At 35.7% G+C, this 16,088-nt stretch overlaps 1 protein-coding gene across 1 annotated transcript in view; it reads right to left on the minus strand.

The window, feature by feature from the left end:
* LOC142345872 (endophilin-B1-like) overlaps nucleotides 1-16,088 on the minus strand; it is a 276,037-nt gene that overhangs the window by 50,676 nt on the left and 209,273 nt on the right. The window contains exons 4-5 of the mRNA XM_075398301.1: nucleotides 11,285-11,493; nucleotides 771-905 (exon numbers count right to left, since the gene is read on the minus strand). Of these exons, the coding sequence (XP_075254416.1) occupies nucleotides 771-905; nucleotides 11,285-11,493 (344 nt within the window). The remainder of the gene's footprint in view (nucleotides 1-770; nucleotides 906-11,284; nucleotides 11,494-16,088) is intronic.

Below are 16,088 nucleotides of genomic sequence, written 5' to 3' on the forward strand. Positions count from 1 at the left end.
AGGAAGAAGTCATTCAGAAAATTTGATTTTTTCAGCTTTGTGGTATGAAAAGATGTAAAACGAAAAAAAGCGTCAGACAACAAAACAGAAACACAAGGACACAGCAATATATCTTTCGCTCAGCTTTACGGCATTGACTTTGTCCTGTTTTAAAATACGACCGGTATCTTTTCCGTTTCGGCATCCCACAGTACGTTATGTACCGTCCCCCCAGTTATAGAGCCCGTACTATTACATAGTAAATCATTATGTCAAAATATGGCACACGCGTCTGGGAGGTGCAATTAATATTCAACCACTAAGTTAGCTGGGCGGGGGGGGGGGTTAGCTGGGGAAAAGATCCCTAGTGGGGAAAAGATTTCAAGATCGATTAAAAAATTAAACGAGCCGTTAAAAGAGAATTCTCCGATGCTCCTCACAAAATCATAACGCCTCTTAGAGTCGTAAATAGTCGTAGAAAAATCATAGTCCTAGAAAAAAAATTCGTAGAAAAAAATAGTCGTAAGAAAGCTTTGCTATCACTTCGGGTGCTAAAACAGCTTTGCTAAAACAGACAGTTGAGCCCTGGAAATCATGGGATCATAATCGCTCTGCTAAACTGATCTTCAGTTAGACCTTCCTGGCCCAAAAACCCGTGGTTCGCAAACCGTGTAGAAAACCATTGCTCTTCTTGGAGTAGTAAAAAACCCTCTATGAGACCAATAATCTGCTTGCATGACAATGGACAAGGTGATGGGTGGTGTTTACTGATCAGGGTGGTTTGTGTGTACCTGTAGCTGGATGAATTCTCTAAGTAGAGAGAGGTGTCTGTTGTGGTGTGTGGGCACCTCACTCATCATCAGTCTCACCACTTCTGCCTGTCTATCAAACTCATCCTGACACGTCTTCAGACCAGCCTCCACTCCCTACAATTAAATACAAACTACACCTCATGCCATTATCAAAAACAACAAAAACGATCAAGAGAAATGGGAAATAACTACTGATCAGTAAATTCCTTAATTGTTGGTACTCGTGGCCACTGTTTAATATTGATATATAGGTTTCACAGGTCATTTTGTGGCATTTTTAGTACACCCAATAACAAAAGTAAACAATTAAATTATACGCTGCCGCATTCAGTCAGATTCAAACGGTTTTTTAAATGTTGATATAACTCGATGTCAATTTTTGCGGTTTTAATACATCTGAATGCCGCTTGATAAATTGATCTCGGATCCAAAACAAATCAATTTATTCAGAAATAAATAGGAAGAATTTGAAGATTTGAATGGCTCATCACGTAAAATCAATTGAGCATGGGCATTCCTCTATCAACTCAAGCAACACATGATCACGATGAACAGAATTTACTTTTGTATAACGGATATTTTTGAAAGAAATTTTGAATAACGGGTTTCTAAAACTGGTTTCAATTGATTTATCCCGTTTCTATTTTTGACTTTTTCATTTTAGATTGCTTTTCTGATCATGAACATTGTTCTTTCATTTGGGATTCAATTTTTGAAGTGCCATTCAAAAGCACTTTAAGCAGAATGAGCAGTCAATAAAACCAACGTAAAAAGTCAAACATAACCCGACTAACGTCAGACAAATTGCTCTCGAACGACAGGCGGGGTAATTTAATTCAAGGGTTGTAGCGTATATAAATTTCTTTATGGGAGCAAAAAAATCCGCACAGGGAGTAATTTGAACACCAATCTCCGGAGTTCTCGACAGAAGCATTAATCACTCGGCTATGTGGGCCTTATGATGTTCAATGCTACAACCGCTTATATCATATCACCAAACTTTACTTCGGAGTGAGAGCAGTTGAGCGCACTCAAAAATGAGGAAGACAAGCGTGAAAAAGCCACTTGAGAAGTCGAAGAATTTCTAGAAAACAAGCGTAACTACAGTCAAACGCAATTTTTGATTAAAAAAGACACGCACATTTACAATTGCTATAAACTTCATTCGAGATAAATTAAAAATTCCTTGAAAATTGTTGAAAAAGCAACAAAAATGGATAAAACCCAACACGTTTCTGACTGACGAGAGCAGACGTTCAAAAACTTTAATAAAAAGACAGCTACAAACGCGCCTAAAAATGCGTCAAAACATATATACAAACGCTCAAAAGGACATCATAAATTAATATTAAATATCCTAAATATTAAATTGTGGGGGAGGGGTGATTGAGAACTTTTAAGACTGAAACTTCTAAGACTAAGAACCACCCCCTCACACCCTGAAATTCTCTCCTCAAAGCAGTTTCGGTGAATCGAATACTTAGCGAATATTATGGCTAAGGCTTTAAGAGAGCTGCTCGGCCACTTAATGCCCTCCGAGCGCCACCCGTTTTTGAGGACGAAAAGTCAATGGGTCAGACGAAAAATCGGTCAAGTGAAAAATCGCAGAAAAGAAAGACCACAGGACTAATACCATTGCTACAAACTTTGTTTCAGAGCAATTAAAAAGAAACAATCAGACCGGGCTATTAATTCAGCCTTGAGCATTCAGATTTCAGTACTTCTTCGCTCAGGGACAAAAACAGACCAAAAACAAATAGCTGTGGCGGATAGGCATAAGTCAAATAACAATCTTATTGTCCGAATTGATCTAAAGCTTCAAAATCAAGATTTCAAGCCTGAAACTGCAACCAATCCAGGGATAAATATATTAGCAAGTTGTGGTCGTCAATATTGACAAGTCCAAAATTTCATTGGAAGCTTTTACAGCTAACAGAAATTTTCCAAGAAATTACAACCTATTTTGAGATTAAAACTTATTGCAATGCTGAAAATCATGGAATTAAGAACCATAATCATTTTTTACCAAAACCATGCTCCAAAAAACTCTTCAGATGAACTACATCACATTAAGATAGTATCACTGGGGAAAAAATAGAACCACATTACTTTAAATAAAGTGCAGAGCGAACAGAAAAACAGAAAGCTGAAACAGTGGAAAATGTCTAACATAGCCGGCAGATTGGCGAAAAATAGTCTCCATTGTTTTCCATGACCCCAATTGGGATTGAAATGACAAAAATGATTTTCGTAGAATATATTAAAGCGCAAACTATTTTGATGTCAACCCGCAGTTATACATGCTCGTTTCTTAATGAGGGTATACGGGGGCTGGTATCAATACCGGTAAGAAATGGAGATGGTCTAAGACTTCTAAATGCACTGTGAACAGAATAAGAGAAATGAGGATGAAACTACCCTAGAAAAATCTAAAAGTTTTCACGCAAAAATTATGAATAAGCTGTGAACTAAGGAAAAGCAAAAACAAATTTAATCGAAGTAGAAAACAAAGCAGGAAAAGTCCTGACATACAATTCAAAGAAATTTCACCGACTAAATAAAAACACTACACCCAGAAAAAAAAGAATGATTGGGTTAGAAAAACGATTTGGAAAAAAACATAAAGAAATCGAAAAAAAAAACACAAAATCAATGTCAAAATGCCGCATGTAAACAGAGAACCACTAGCGCGAAAGCAAATTTTTGTTCGAACATCATTTTCTCTCTACTTTAAAATTAGAGCGAAAAAAATTTAACGCCACAAAACCACTCTCTTTTTCGCTCCACTCCCTGTTTCGGCGTGATTTTGATCAAAATCATCACTAATTTGACTTCAAAAATGAGTCAACAGATCCAAAAATGACCATTTAACCTTAAACTACGGCCCTCCAGCTAGCTTCATCACACTAAGCACTTGGAGGACTACGAAACGCGGATAAGGGCCTATAATGAAATTTAATGCCCGCTGGGTGCTACCTGTTTATCCCGTTTTTAAGGAAGAAAAGTCAAATGGGTCAGACGAAAAATCGGGCATGCGAAAAATCGCATTATAAAAGTCCAACAGGGCTAGTATAATTGCTACAAACTTTGTTTGATAGCAATTAAACATAGCAGGACACGTCCTCACCTACAATTCATAGAACTTTCATTGAAAAAAAAAACAAAAAGAAACTAGATCTAGAATGAACTATTAATTGATTGGGTAAATCATTTAGGAAACAGTTGCGATGACAAAAATTGAAAAAAACAGTAAATATCAAAGTCAAATTGCCGCATGTGAAACAAAACCACAAGCGAGAAAGCAAATTTTTGTTCAAATACCTTTTTGTCACTCTACTTTAAAATTAGAGCGAAAAAATTTCACGCCGCAAAACCACTCGCTTTTTCGCTACACTCCCTGTTTTGGCGTGATCAAATCATCACTCCAATTTGACTTCAAAAATCATAAAATGGTGTGAACAGATCTTTTAAAAAAGACAGCACCCCAATACAATTGAAATTCTTTGAATGTGTAAAACAGCAGGACAATTCCTGCTCAACAATTCAAGAACTTTAGTTGATTTAACTGAAAACAAGAGCTAAATAGGATTATGATTGGATTGGAAAAACCATTTAGAAAAAAATCCGATACAAATAAAAACAGCGGTAAAAATTAAAGTGAAATTGCCACATGTAAACAAAAACGCAGTTTATCCACTCTATTTTGATAACGAATTTAAAAAATGCATGCCGCAAAACCACTCGCTTTTCCACTCTACATCCTGTTTCGGTGTCACCAAAAACACATCCATTTTTACTCAAAAATAATGAAAATATGTGAACACACAAAAATAAAGAATCTGAAAAAAAGACAGCGCCCAAATATAAAAATAGGGCAACTATAAAAGCCGGCTGAGAAGAAGAGGGCGGCTATTAACAACAAAAAATCAGAGCAGAAAAATCACAATTTCGGTTATTATTCATTTAATCAAATTATGAAAAAAGGCAGCCAAAACCAGAAGGAGCAGATTACGCACCCCTTGTTACATCTACTAAAGATAATGGTAACTTGATTACGCTTGATAACCGAATTATAAAAATAGCAGACATACTGACAGAAAAGAGCCGCAATAGCTTCGTAGCTCTGCTATCTCAAAAATATAACTTATTGCTGCTTCTATTAGATGCTCTCAAAAAACTTTCAATTATTGACAATATCTTTTTAATATAAGGTAAAGAAGGTTATTTTTGACAGCCAGGTCAGTCATTTTTGACAGAAGTCAGTCACGAGTTACCAAAAAACTAATCATGCGAACAAGAAAGCAAGACACGTCCTGACACAACACAAAAAATTTTAATTAAACAAAAGACTAGACCTGGAAGGGTAAAACAACTTAGGATATTTGAAAAAATGAAAATGGCAAAAATCAAAGTCAAATTGTCGCATGTTAACAAAAAACCACAATCGAGAAACCAAAATTTTGTTCAAACGCCGTTTTCTCACTCTACGTTCAATTTGAAGTGAAAAAACTCACGCAGCACAATCACTCGATATTTTGCTCCATTTCCTGCTTCGGCGTAATCAAAAGACAGCGGCCCCAATGCAGTTAAAATTGTTTAATCGTAAAAAAACTTGCTCCACTAAGAGTCCAAATCAGTCGCACGCACGCAATTCAGTCGAAATTGCATAAATGAATGAACAAAATAGCCGCCAATGATTCTCATAACCACTAATGGGTTTGAAAGAACAGAAAAAAGACTGTTGTACAAAAATATTTTTAAAAGTACATGTTTTTATTTCGTAGTTACACATACTCCCGTTTCTCAATCAGAGGATAAAATGACTAGAATCAATAACTAAGCATTAGAGATTGTAACTAATACTTATTAGCACAAAGTTCAGGTGCCAGGCATCTAAAACTGTTTTCGATTTTGTTTTCGATAATGAAAAATTAAATGGTATTTCGCTCCACTTCCTGTTTCGTCGTGACCAAAATCATCACTTCAATTTGATTTCAAAAATCACGAAAACGTGTCAACAGATCTCAAAAAAGACATGGCCTCATACAATTCAAACTCTTTGAATTGTAATAAGCCCGCTATAATAGCCAGCTGAGAAAAGAAAGGCGTCTATTAAAAACCAAGAGAACGCCACTAATATCCCCGCCTATTGCTTTGCGGCATTTAATCACAAACTTTAGTCCTGAAGATTTCCCACGTTCCTTAAGCCTCGTCAAGAGAAAGTGCTCATGAATAATTTAAGTATTGAATTTATTATCATAATTTCTAAACAAAAATTTAAAAAACTGGAGAAATCAAAACAGGACCTATCTAAACCCCAACCATTGATTGAAAAAAATTCAAATTATTGTTCAGATTTAAAAGAACCTAAATTTTTGATAAAAAAAGTTGGAAGTTAAATGAAACGTTCAAAAAATCGAAGCCAATTTTGCCCTAAAAAACTTAATTGCTCACTCGAAAAAACTGGTGTATCAACAATTTACATTAACATAATACTCCAGCCTCAAATCGCGAACAATTTTAATACAAGCCCTATACTTCTGTCACAAAGCGGAAAAATAGTTTCCAGTTGAAAAGCTATCTGAACAATGAACAAATGGACTTTTTTACCTTAAGCAATCTCAGAAATTTAAATAAAAGTTAAGAAATATTAGCAAAAGTAGTTACCTTGTGTTATTTCTCAGATGTTTCGAATTAAATTGGAATGAAAGAATAATGGCAAAGTAAGTTAGGACTTTATAGGCGGTTTATTCAACAAATACTAATCTTGATGTAGTAATGGCAGTTCTGAATTTGTCTCACTTGAACAGATTTAACTTCAATGAAACCTAGAATTCTCAGCTAAAATTAGAGGTTACCTATGAAAATGGAGAACTTGTTTAAACTGTGATTTCTGGTACTCTTCGTATAAGTAGTTTTAAAATTAGAATACGGACTTGATTATATCTCTATTATTTACTTTTGCCGAGATATACTGCTTGATTTTTGTACTTTTTGAGAGCTTCCTTTAAAATTTAATTTTGTAAGTGAATCTCTCTTTTCTGTTGTTAAGACAGAAAGTACTTACCCAGAATTTGGCGTGTTTTGATGTATTTTTGTACAAGCTAACTGTTGTAAGTTAATTTTTGATAAGTATAGGATTGTGTCCGTTTTTTATAAGTTATTTAGGGCAGAAGGTCTTTAAGAGGGTTGAAATCGCCTAGAGGGCTAACTCAGAGAATATCAATACTTAGGAACTATGTTTGAAACTTTCTAGAATTTAGAGGTTAAGGCCCCCGAACCACCTCAGCAAAAAATTCTGCAGACACATAATAGTTCCATTTTAAAAAAAAACATGACGAAAAGTCTGTTGAAGTAATGCGTTCATTCACAACTATTTAGAGGTAACAATACCACTATTGCCTGTTACGCCCATAGATGAGAAACGGTACACATTTCAAATGTCAAACATAGCCGGCAGATTGTCGGAAAATAGCCGCGATAGACGCTTGTGGCGTTACATGAATTGAAACAACTATAGAAATAAAATAGACAGATCGACCACCAGTCCTTTAATAGAACACTAGACTTTTTGGGTTAGCTTCGGACTGTCATTTTTATGAGACACATAAGCTCTATAAGGAGAAAGCCCTAATAGGGCTTTTCAAAATTAGGATCTTTTCCGTTTGTGCCCCCTCGGCTTAGTGGGCGCATATTATTTGCACCCCCCAGATGCACGTGCAAAATTTGGGGGGGGGGGGGGGGGCTCAAAAGGAAAAGAACCCAAAATTAAAATTCGAAATCAAAAACTCAAGACCCTAATATTCAAGAATTAGGGCATATGTTTGGCATTACTTAGATGCACACTATTGACCTTTAATAAGTAAATGTTCATCAAAATTAAAGTTTCATAAGTGAGCTCAGAAGTCATTTTTTGAGTGCGGTAAGTCATTGAAAAAGTCAATTCCAAGAAGTCAAGGTAAGACGAAACAAAAATCTGTTAGACGAAGTAAAAAACATAGCAGGACAAGTCCTGACGTACAACTCAAAGAATTTTCATTGACTAAACAAAAAACTAGACCTAAAACGGACTATGAATGGATTAGGAAAACCATTAAGAAAAAAATCCAAACCAAAAAATTGGAAAAACAGTAAAAATCAAAGTGAAATTGCCGCATGTGAACAAAAAACCACAAGCGAGAAAGTGAATTTTTGTTCAAACACTGTTTTCTTGCTCTAATTTAAAATTAGAGCGAAAAAATTTCCCGCCGCAAAGCCACTCGCTTTTTCGCTCCACTTCCTGTTTCGGCGTGACCAAAATAACTTCTCCATTCTGACTTCAAAAATCATGCAAATGTGTGAACAGATCTTAAAAACATAGCAGAAAAACAATTCAAATTGAATGAAAAACGCAGACGTAATCTACCTGACCAGCAGAGCAAATGAACAATGCCAGCCAGAACATAAACAAAATCATCTCAAAAAATGAGAAACTAAAAGAATCAAAACAAAACAAAAATATTCTGATTGCTAAAACTCTTGAAGCTTTTAAACCTAAGAAAAGTTTTTTCCCTTTAAAAAGAGCTATTTCAAAAATATGTTCAAAACCAATTTTTGTTTCTGAAATTGGTCCAGTATTAAATCTGCAAGACCTGAAAAATATTCATTGGCCCCTGAAGATAGATTAAATCGAAAATGAACAAATTTAGAAAAAAAAAGAAATCAATTGCAAATTATAAGGAAATGTTGCTGAAAATTGTAATATAAATATCTTCAGAATCATTTCTGTGTCTCTATAGCCTATCCAGGAACCCAATTCCAAGCTTAAAAAACTCATTGGCTCATAGATCGATAGGGAAAAATTTTTAGAAAAAATTTCATACTTGAAAAAATAGAACTTCGTTCTATTAGAATGTTGGAAGCCATTCAATTGCCCCCTAGCAACTGTTTAATAGCACACTATGAAACCCTGGATGAGTTTATGTGGCTATTGAGGCAAGAAAAAATAAATAAAAGACAAATGTTTTGAAAAAACTTGAAAAAAATTGCAAACTTTATCAAAAAACTTCAAAAAAATCGAAAGGGTAAACTGTTGAAAACAAATCCATTGAAACTAAAAATCATGCAGTAACTTTTTATCAGAACGCGGAATATGTTTTCTTGAACTTGAGAGTGGACGAATATCAAAAACTGACAAACTTCAGGAAGCCTTAAAAAATTGCAGATTTTATCAAAAAATGCTAAAATTCGAGACAAAAATGTTAAAAACCATTCCATTGTTACTAGAAACTATGCAGTGCCCTATTAACAAACCACAAAGGAGATTGCTTTGAGATTGCTGGTCCCAGAAGCTGGAAAAACTGAAAAAATGACGAAAATTTTCAAAAACCTGAAAAAAAGGCGAATTTTGTCAAAAAACTTGCTAAAATTTGTGATAATCAAAAATTGAAACCTTTTCCATATCAACTAAAAACTTTTCAGTAACTTATTATCCAACCCCTGATGAGATTTTCTGGCCCCTGGGACTCAAACAACTTAAATAATGACATTATGAGACCAAAAACCTAAAAATGACCATTTATTAAGGCCTTAAATTAAATGACCTTAAATTATGGCCATCCCAGCAGCTGTATCACTATAAGCATTTTAAGGACTACTGAAGCCCACTTTGGGCCTCTAATGAAAATTAATGCTCGCGGGGCTTAACCTGTTTATCCCGTTTTGAAAGATCAAAGTCATTGAAAAATGTGTGAACACATCTTTAAAAAAACATAGGAGGACAAGTCCTGACGTAAAATTCAAAAAATTTTCATTGACTAAACAGAAAACCAGACCTAGAACGGACTATGAATGGATTGGAAAAACCATTTAAAAATCCGATCCAAAAAATTGAAAAATAAGTAAAAATCAAAGTGACATTGCCACATGTGAAAAACCACTACCGATAAAGCGAATTTTTGTTCAAACACCTTATTCTCACTCTACTTTAAAATTAGAGCGAAAAAAATTCACGCCGCAAAACCACTCGCTTTTTCGCTCCACTTCCTGTTTCGGCGTGACCAAAATCTCTACTCCAATTTGACTTCGAAAATCATGAAAACGTGTGAGCAGATCATAAAAAACATAGCCGGATGAATTCCGGAAACGACTCGAAGTGGAAATCCATTTAACCACCATCCAACTACTCATCAAACAAAACGTGCCTTCACTAATTTATGATTATCATGAAACAAAGTCATGAAAGAAAAAAAGTAAAAACAATAAAATCAAATCTGTTAAAATATGATTAAAAATCTGATAAATTTCGTTATAAATTGAGATCTCCGCCAAAACAGCTTCATCAAAACAACTAGTAATTAAAAAAACCACTTATGTGAATTTTAAATAAAAACTTCACGCTAAATTATGAAAAAAAAGCTCTTAAAAACAACTTTCACTGAAAACTGGAAAAAGTTACTAAACTTTTTAATATTTCAAAAAACATATAAATCCAAAGAAAAATTCCCTTCAGTCAATAGGGTATCCAGATGCTCGCAAAACAGTAAGCAAGTCATAATAGGCTACGAAACTTAGCTAAAAACAGAAAAAAAACGAAAAATTGCAAAAAAAAAATTAAGAAAAAGTTCCAATTTTCGACATTTTTGTCATATTTCTCAACAAAAAAATGATTCTTACCCACAAAACTGTAACTAATTGTTATCATAAATTTTCTCAAGTAGCAGGGGTTTCTTCAATACCCATTTGAGCCAGTAAAACAAAATAATCGTCAAAAGAACGGAAAAATTAGCCCGAAAATCAGCAAAATACATTAAAAACCTCCGAATTATCATAAAATTCATATGAATTTCCAGTAACCTTCAAACCACTACCGAAACCAGCCTAAAATTAAAACAAAATCATAATCAAACCTCGCAACCAAAATAAATGAAACAACTGCTTTAAAATGCCGCACGTGAACAAAAAAATTTCGCTCGCTTTGAGAAAATTTTTTCACACATCAATTTCTCGCTCTCTCAAAAACAGCGGTATGAACAAAAACCACTCTCTTTTCGCTCCGCTCTTCACTTTTGTTCAGCGCCAAAATCACTCCAATTATTTTCACGCGGTTCATTTCCCGCTTCAAAAATCACTCCAATAAAATTGATTAAAAAAGGACTTCTCCAATACTCCTCTTCGAGTCGTAAAAAGGACTTCTCCAATACTCCTCTTCAAGTCGTAAAAAGGACTTCTCCAATACTCCTCTTCGAGTCCTAAAAAGGACTTCTCCAATACTCCTCTTCGATTCGTAAAAAGGATTTCTCAAATACTCCTCTTCGAGTCGTAAAAAATACAGCGCCCCAATACAATTCAAATTCTTTGAATTGTAAAAAAAAATAAAAAAAAATTAGGAGCGCTATAATAGCCGCCTAGAATTGAGGACGCGGCTATTAATCACCTAGTAAATCACCATGAACTAATCGTGACACTAGCAGTACTATAATAATACAGTAAGCACGCTGTTGATAAAAACTAACAGGAAGCTCAGCTGGTTTGGTGCACCTTCTGACTCTGTTCTTGGCCACATCTAGATCCAGTCTCTTCGTGTCCAGAATGCGCTTCTCCCTCTGCATGGCGGCCATCTCTGTGTTGAGATAAGTCCGGAGAGGAGCCACAAATCTTTGCAGAGCATCCTTGTGGAACTTCCTCTCTGCTGCACCCAACTTGCGCTCCGTCAACCCACATGCTAAATAAGAAGGCAGTTACCCATAAAAAAGAATATTTCTACGTTCACGACAATTATCAGATTTTTTAACTACCTACCGCAAAATCAGTTCCATGTACCTATTACCTCTTTTAAGATAATATCCAAAATAAAAATTTTCCACAAGTTTTAACAGTAAAACTTGCTTTAAAAATGTTTTAACCGAGTTTTTGCTCGATCAACACAGGAAAGTACCCGTTAATAGACAAATAGGAGCCTTCAAATCCTATTTTTACCTATAAAAACGAACAGCCACAATTTGAAGATTACTATATTAATAACAATGCTGATTAATTTATTTAACATTTTAGAGCATGTAGATATCTACCCAGTGCTCGAACCCACGACATCCACGCCAAGTCCACGCAAGATCTTGGATTTCCACGATACCAATTCCAAGTCCACGCAAGATCTTGGATTCTTCAAGAACCACACGAGGGTTTCCAGGATCTTAGCAGGAACTTGCGTGGGTTTCCAAGTTTTACTTTTTTTTACAAATGCTTCAATTTTATCCCAAAATTACTCACAAAGACAAACTTTTGGTTCGATTGCCCTGGATAACAGTCAAAACTTAGAAAAAAAAACATTTTTTTTCGAGCCCACAGCAGCATTTCCAAGATCTTGACAGGATCTTGACAAGATTTTGCGTGGTTTCTCAAGATTTCGTTTTCCCTTATTTTCGTCAAAACGGTGCCTTATAAGTGCCAACCTAACTCAGCGAAGACAGTTTTTATTTGATTTTTTTGGCGATAACAAAAAAATGCTTTAAGGTTGAAAAAAAATTATGATTGAATTCATGTCTAACAAACATGTTTGTAACCTACGAGGCCCAAATTGACCTAATAACCTAGATGCCTTAGATTTCTGATTGGCAGGCTTCCAATGTATACATTTCCTCAATTTGTGATGAGGACAATAGTTTTCAGGAATGATAATTAAATTCCTGAATTCCAAATTTACACGATTTTGTCCGTTATGGAGGTGATATAGTAGAGTTGTCAAGTCTATGCTTCAGATAAAGTAATAAACTTTTCCCCATTCATTAAAGAAATTCTCAATAATAATTTTTTGACACGTTTCTATCTTTTCCAATGGGTATCGTAGCAAAACGTACCCGTCCATGAGCCATTTTTTTTTATTTGAAACACAACTTCTCTTTCCGAAACGTCTTTATATACAAGGAGAAGATTGTTTTCTTTTCTAGGTAGATCAGAAACAACTAAACCGCTTCTCACAGAGCATGCAAGCTGTTGATGCATGTAGTGTAATGTAATGGTCCTGAAAATTTGTAGTCGAACTGTTATTTAAGGTTGATTCCTGAATAACATGTCTATCTTCAAATTTTATTGATTGTGTTGTGTTTTGGTAAATGAAGAGGATTTTCTGCGTGCTACTTGCGTTCTCCATACAATATTCTAGTCCATGAAACAAAAGATACCAGTGATTGCTGTTAATTCAACAATTTACTTTTTTCATGATTTCGGCAAATTTCGGAGACTGTTGTTGTGTCAAACACACAAAACATCATAGCCTTCATGGCGAGGTGCGAATTTTTTTCCCACCTCATCATGAAGGTTTGACTCATCCAGGAACGCAAAGATAGACTGGAATTAGCCCCAGAAACACGACAGTTGTGCCATTAAACGCCGTCAAGCATGTTTTTCGTTAATTTTGGGCTTTTAAAATAGCTGAAAAAGTTGGGTGTAATTCAGCAATTTGCTAATAACACCCAATGTACTCTTCCAAAAAAATAGATTACTGGAAAACTGGATTACAGTAATATAGAAGCGGTAACGACATACGGTCCTCAAGTAGCTTCCATTTTTTGAAGTCTTGCAGATTTAGATTTATAGAGGTACAATTTGTTGTTTTAATGATAAGTAGTCAAGTGCTTAGCAAAATTCTACCAACATAGTCTTATTGTATTGGCATTGTAACCGTCTGGCTTGTCATATATTGTACTACCCTAATTCGGCCTGGTAAAAAAGTTATTGATTACTAAATTTGAAAAAAAGTCACCATTTCAGGTGATTTTGGTGTTCACCAAATATGCGTACCTCAAAAAACCATAGTATTCCTACATTTATTGGTTTGTTGGATTTGTATTGTAGTGGGGAGTAACCCCATACACATTTTTATCTGGTTTTATGGAGTTGAGTGGGTCATTTTTTGCTCTGTAGGCGCCGAACCTCGACTTTCGGCCAATTTCGGCCAATTCGGCGGTGACATAATGTTGAATTTTTTTGATTCAAGATTACAAATTATAATGTTTTAGATTGCTCAGTTAATGGGGAGTATCACTATAAACAGATTGTACCTTTTTTAACTAATTTTGAAGGTTTATTTTAGCGAAACTTGATATTTGGTAGTCAAAATAGGTCATTTGACCAAATGAATGAGTGAAGTGGTGTTGTTTGCAATTGAACAAGTTTTTGGGCGTGCGTTTTGTGTTTTCTAGACACTGTTTAGGTTGCTGAAGCTAATTGTATCAAACAATGTCATTAATTCAACAATTTTTCTTTTTTCACGATTTCATCAAATTTTTGTTGATGTTGTTTTATGTCAAAACACACAAAACATCATAACCTTCATGGTGAGGTGGGAAATTTTTTCCCACCTCACCATGAAGGTTTGCCGTGATCTAGAACATGGAAGTGGACCAGAATTACACCCACAAACACGCCGGAAACGCTGTTTCACGTCGTTTTTCGTCGGTTCCGGAGATCTTGGGCTTCGGTTTTAGCCCAAAAAATGGGGTACAGAACAGTATTTTGTTAATATCTGCTAAAGTACTGGACCAAATTAAACGGGAGTGGTCACATTTTGTTGGTGTTGAACCCTTCTTGCTTGCGTGTTTTGGTTATCCCCGAAAACGGCTCGGCTAAAAAGTTATTTTGGGGTAACTATGCAAAAACTGCCAATTTTGGTACATTTTGGGTCACCCAAATTTCGGTACCTTAAAACAGTGGATTTAAGGTACATATTATAGTGTTTTAGAATCCTCAGATAGTGGGGAGTAATTCCCTGTACAAATAATAGGGTGTTTTCTGGAGTCTCGAAGGTCAATTTTAGCTCTGCAGCTCATTTCTTCTTCCATTTTGGGGTCCTGGTACGACGCCTTATTTTTGGAATATCTCCTCGTAGAGTGCACCGATTTTTGATTTTTTTTGCATAGTTGAACGTGTCATGAGCCGAGCTTTCAGCCTATATATATTACTTATAGCGTTTTCCTTACCAGTTTGGAAATATTGACCGGTACAGGGACAGTCAGTTTTGGCCATATTGGAGAGAAGACCCACCTGCCGAGTCGATAAAAACTTGTTCAAAAATGTTGTAGAAGGTTAAAATATGGCTGGGTAGATCCGCTGTGACATGGAAAAGGTTGTCACAAAATTTGGTTGTTATAACCAAACTCCTTGGTTATGAGTTTGATGAGTTCGGTTGGATGGGAAGACTTGTGCTTCTGAAGCATATGGTACGGTACCTTTATTCCTTAATATCTCCCGATTGAGCCGTTCAATCAAGATTTCATTTCGATACTCTAGTAGCATTTGTAATGAGCTTTCTAACAGTATATTATACGTTTCATATGTTGCTCTCACTTTCGAGATATTGACCATTGCAGATCATGTCATTTTGGCCCTGGAAGACCACTTCTTCTCCACGTTTTGGGTCAGATCTTGGCTCCAGATGGCCCAATCACTCCAAAATTGGCCGTGTTATGTCTGGTATAATGTCCTGTAACTTATATCAACCGGTAATGTGGTTCAATAAATGCGAACCACATATTTATTTATATATACTACTATTAACCTAGTAATCCCGTCCCATAGGCGGTTTTGCCGCAAAGGTGCGCCCCGTTGAGACGCTGGTTGGTCAGCTCCCCCCCTATTGCACCTTGTCTTTCCCCATAGGATCTCTAGGAACAATTTGTGCTGCGCACAGACTTTTGTGAGCGTTCTTGTGTGTGTGTTTGTTGTTTTAAATTGACGTACTTCTCATATGTATACCTCATTTCAGGTTGTTATAAATATGTCAAACTTTCTGCAAAGTTATAAAATTCCTCGAAAAAGTGAAAGATTGCCATATTACCAGTCTCAATCCATTGAGATATTTGATCACCCGGTGGTCGAAAAGGTCAGTTCTGAAGTTTTTTAATGCATGTATGCATGTACGCAGCAATGCTGCCGAGTAATAGCGCGGGAGACCCCTGCATTTTCTCGGTAGCATTAATGGACTTTTTCTTAAGCATGCAAACCTCAAATAACATGTAATCTTGGTTCTACGGATTACTAAACGTGTTTAATTGCCCTCAAACAAAGTTTGTAGCAATTATATTAGTCCTCAGGTCTATTTTATGCGATGGCCTGACACATTGTTTCGTCTGACCCATTTGACTTTTCGTCGCACTCCCCTCACGCCCTACAGCCCACTATCACCCTGCAGCTGTTTACAATCGGTCCACCCGGTCCATCAATGCACGCATCAATTTTTTATTGAGAGCACTTTTGAAAATTTCAATCTGTTTTAGCTCTTTTATTCGTTATCTGGAAAGAAGCATTCTTTATTCATACAAA

The sequence above is a fragment of the Convolutriloba macropyga genome, chromosome 9 (genome assembly GCF_964194025.1).
Source record: "Convolutriloba macropyga chromosome 9, txConMacr16.3, whole genome shotgun sequence".
In the NCBI taxonomy this organism is placed as follows: Eukaryota; Metazoa; Xenacoelomorpha; order Acoela; family Convolutidae; genus Convolutriloba; species Convolutriloba macropyga.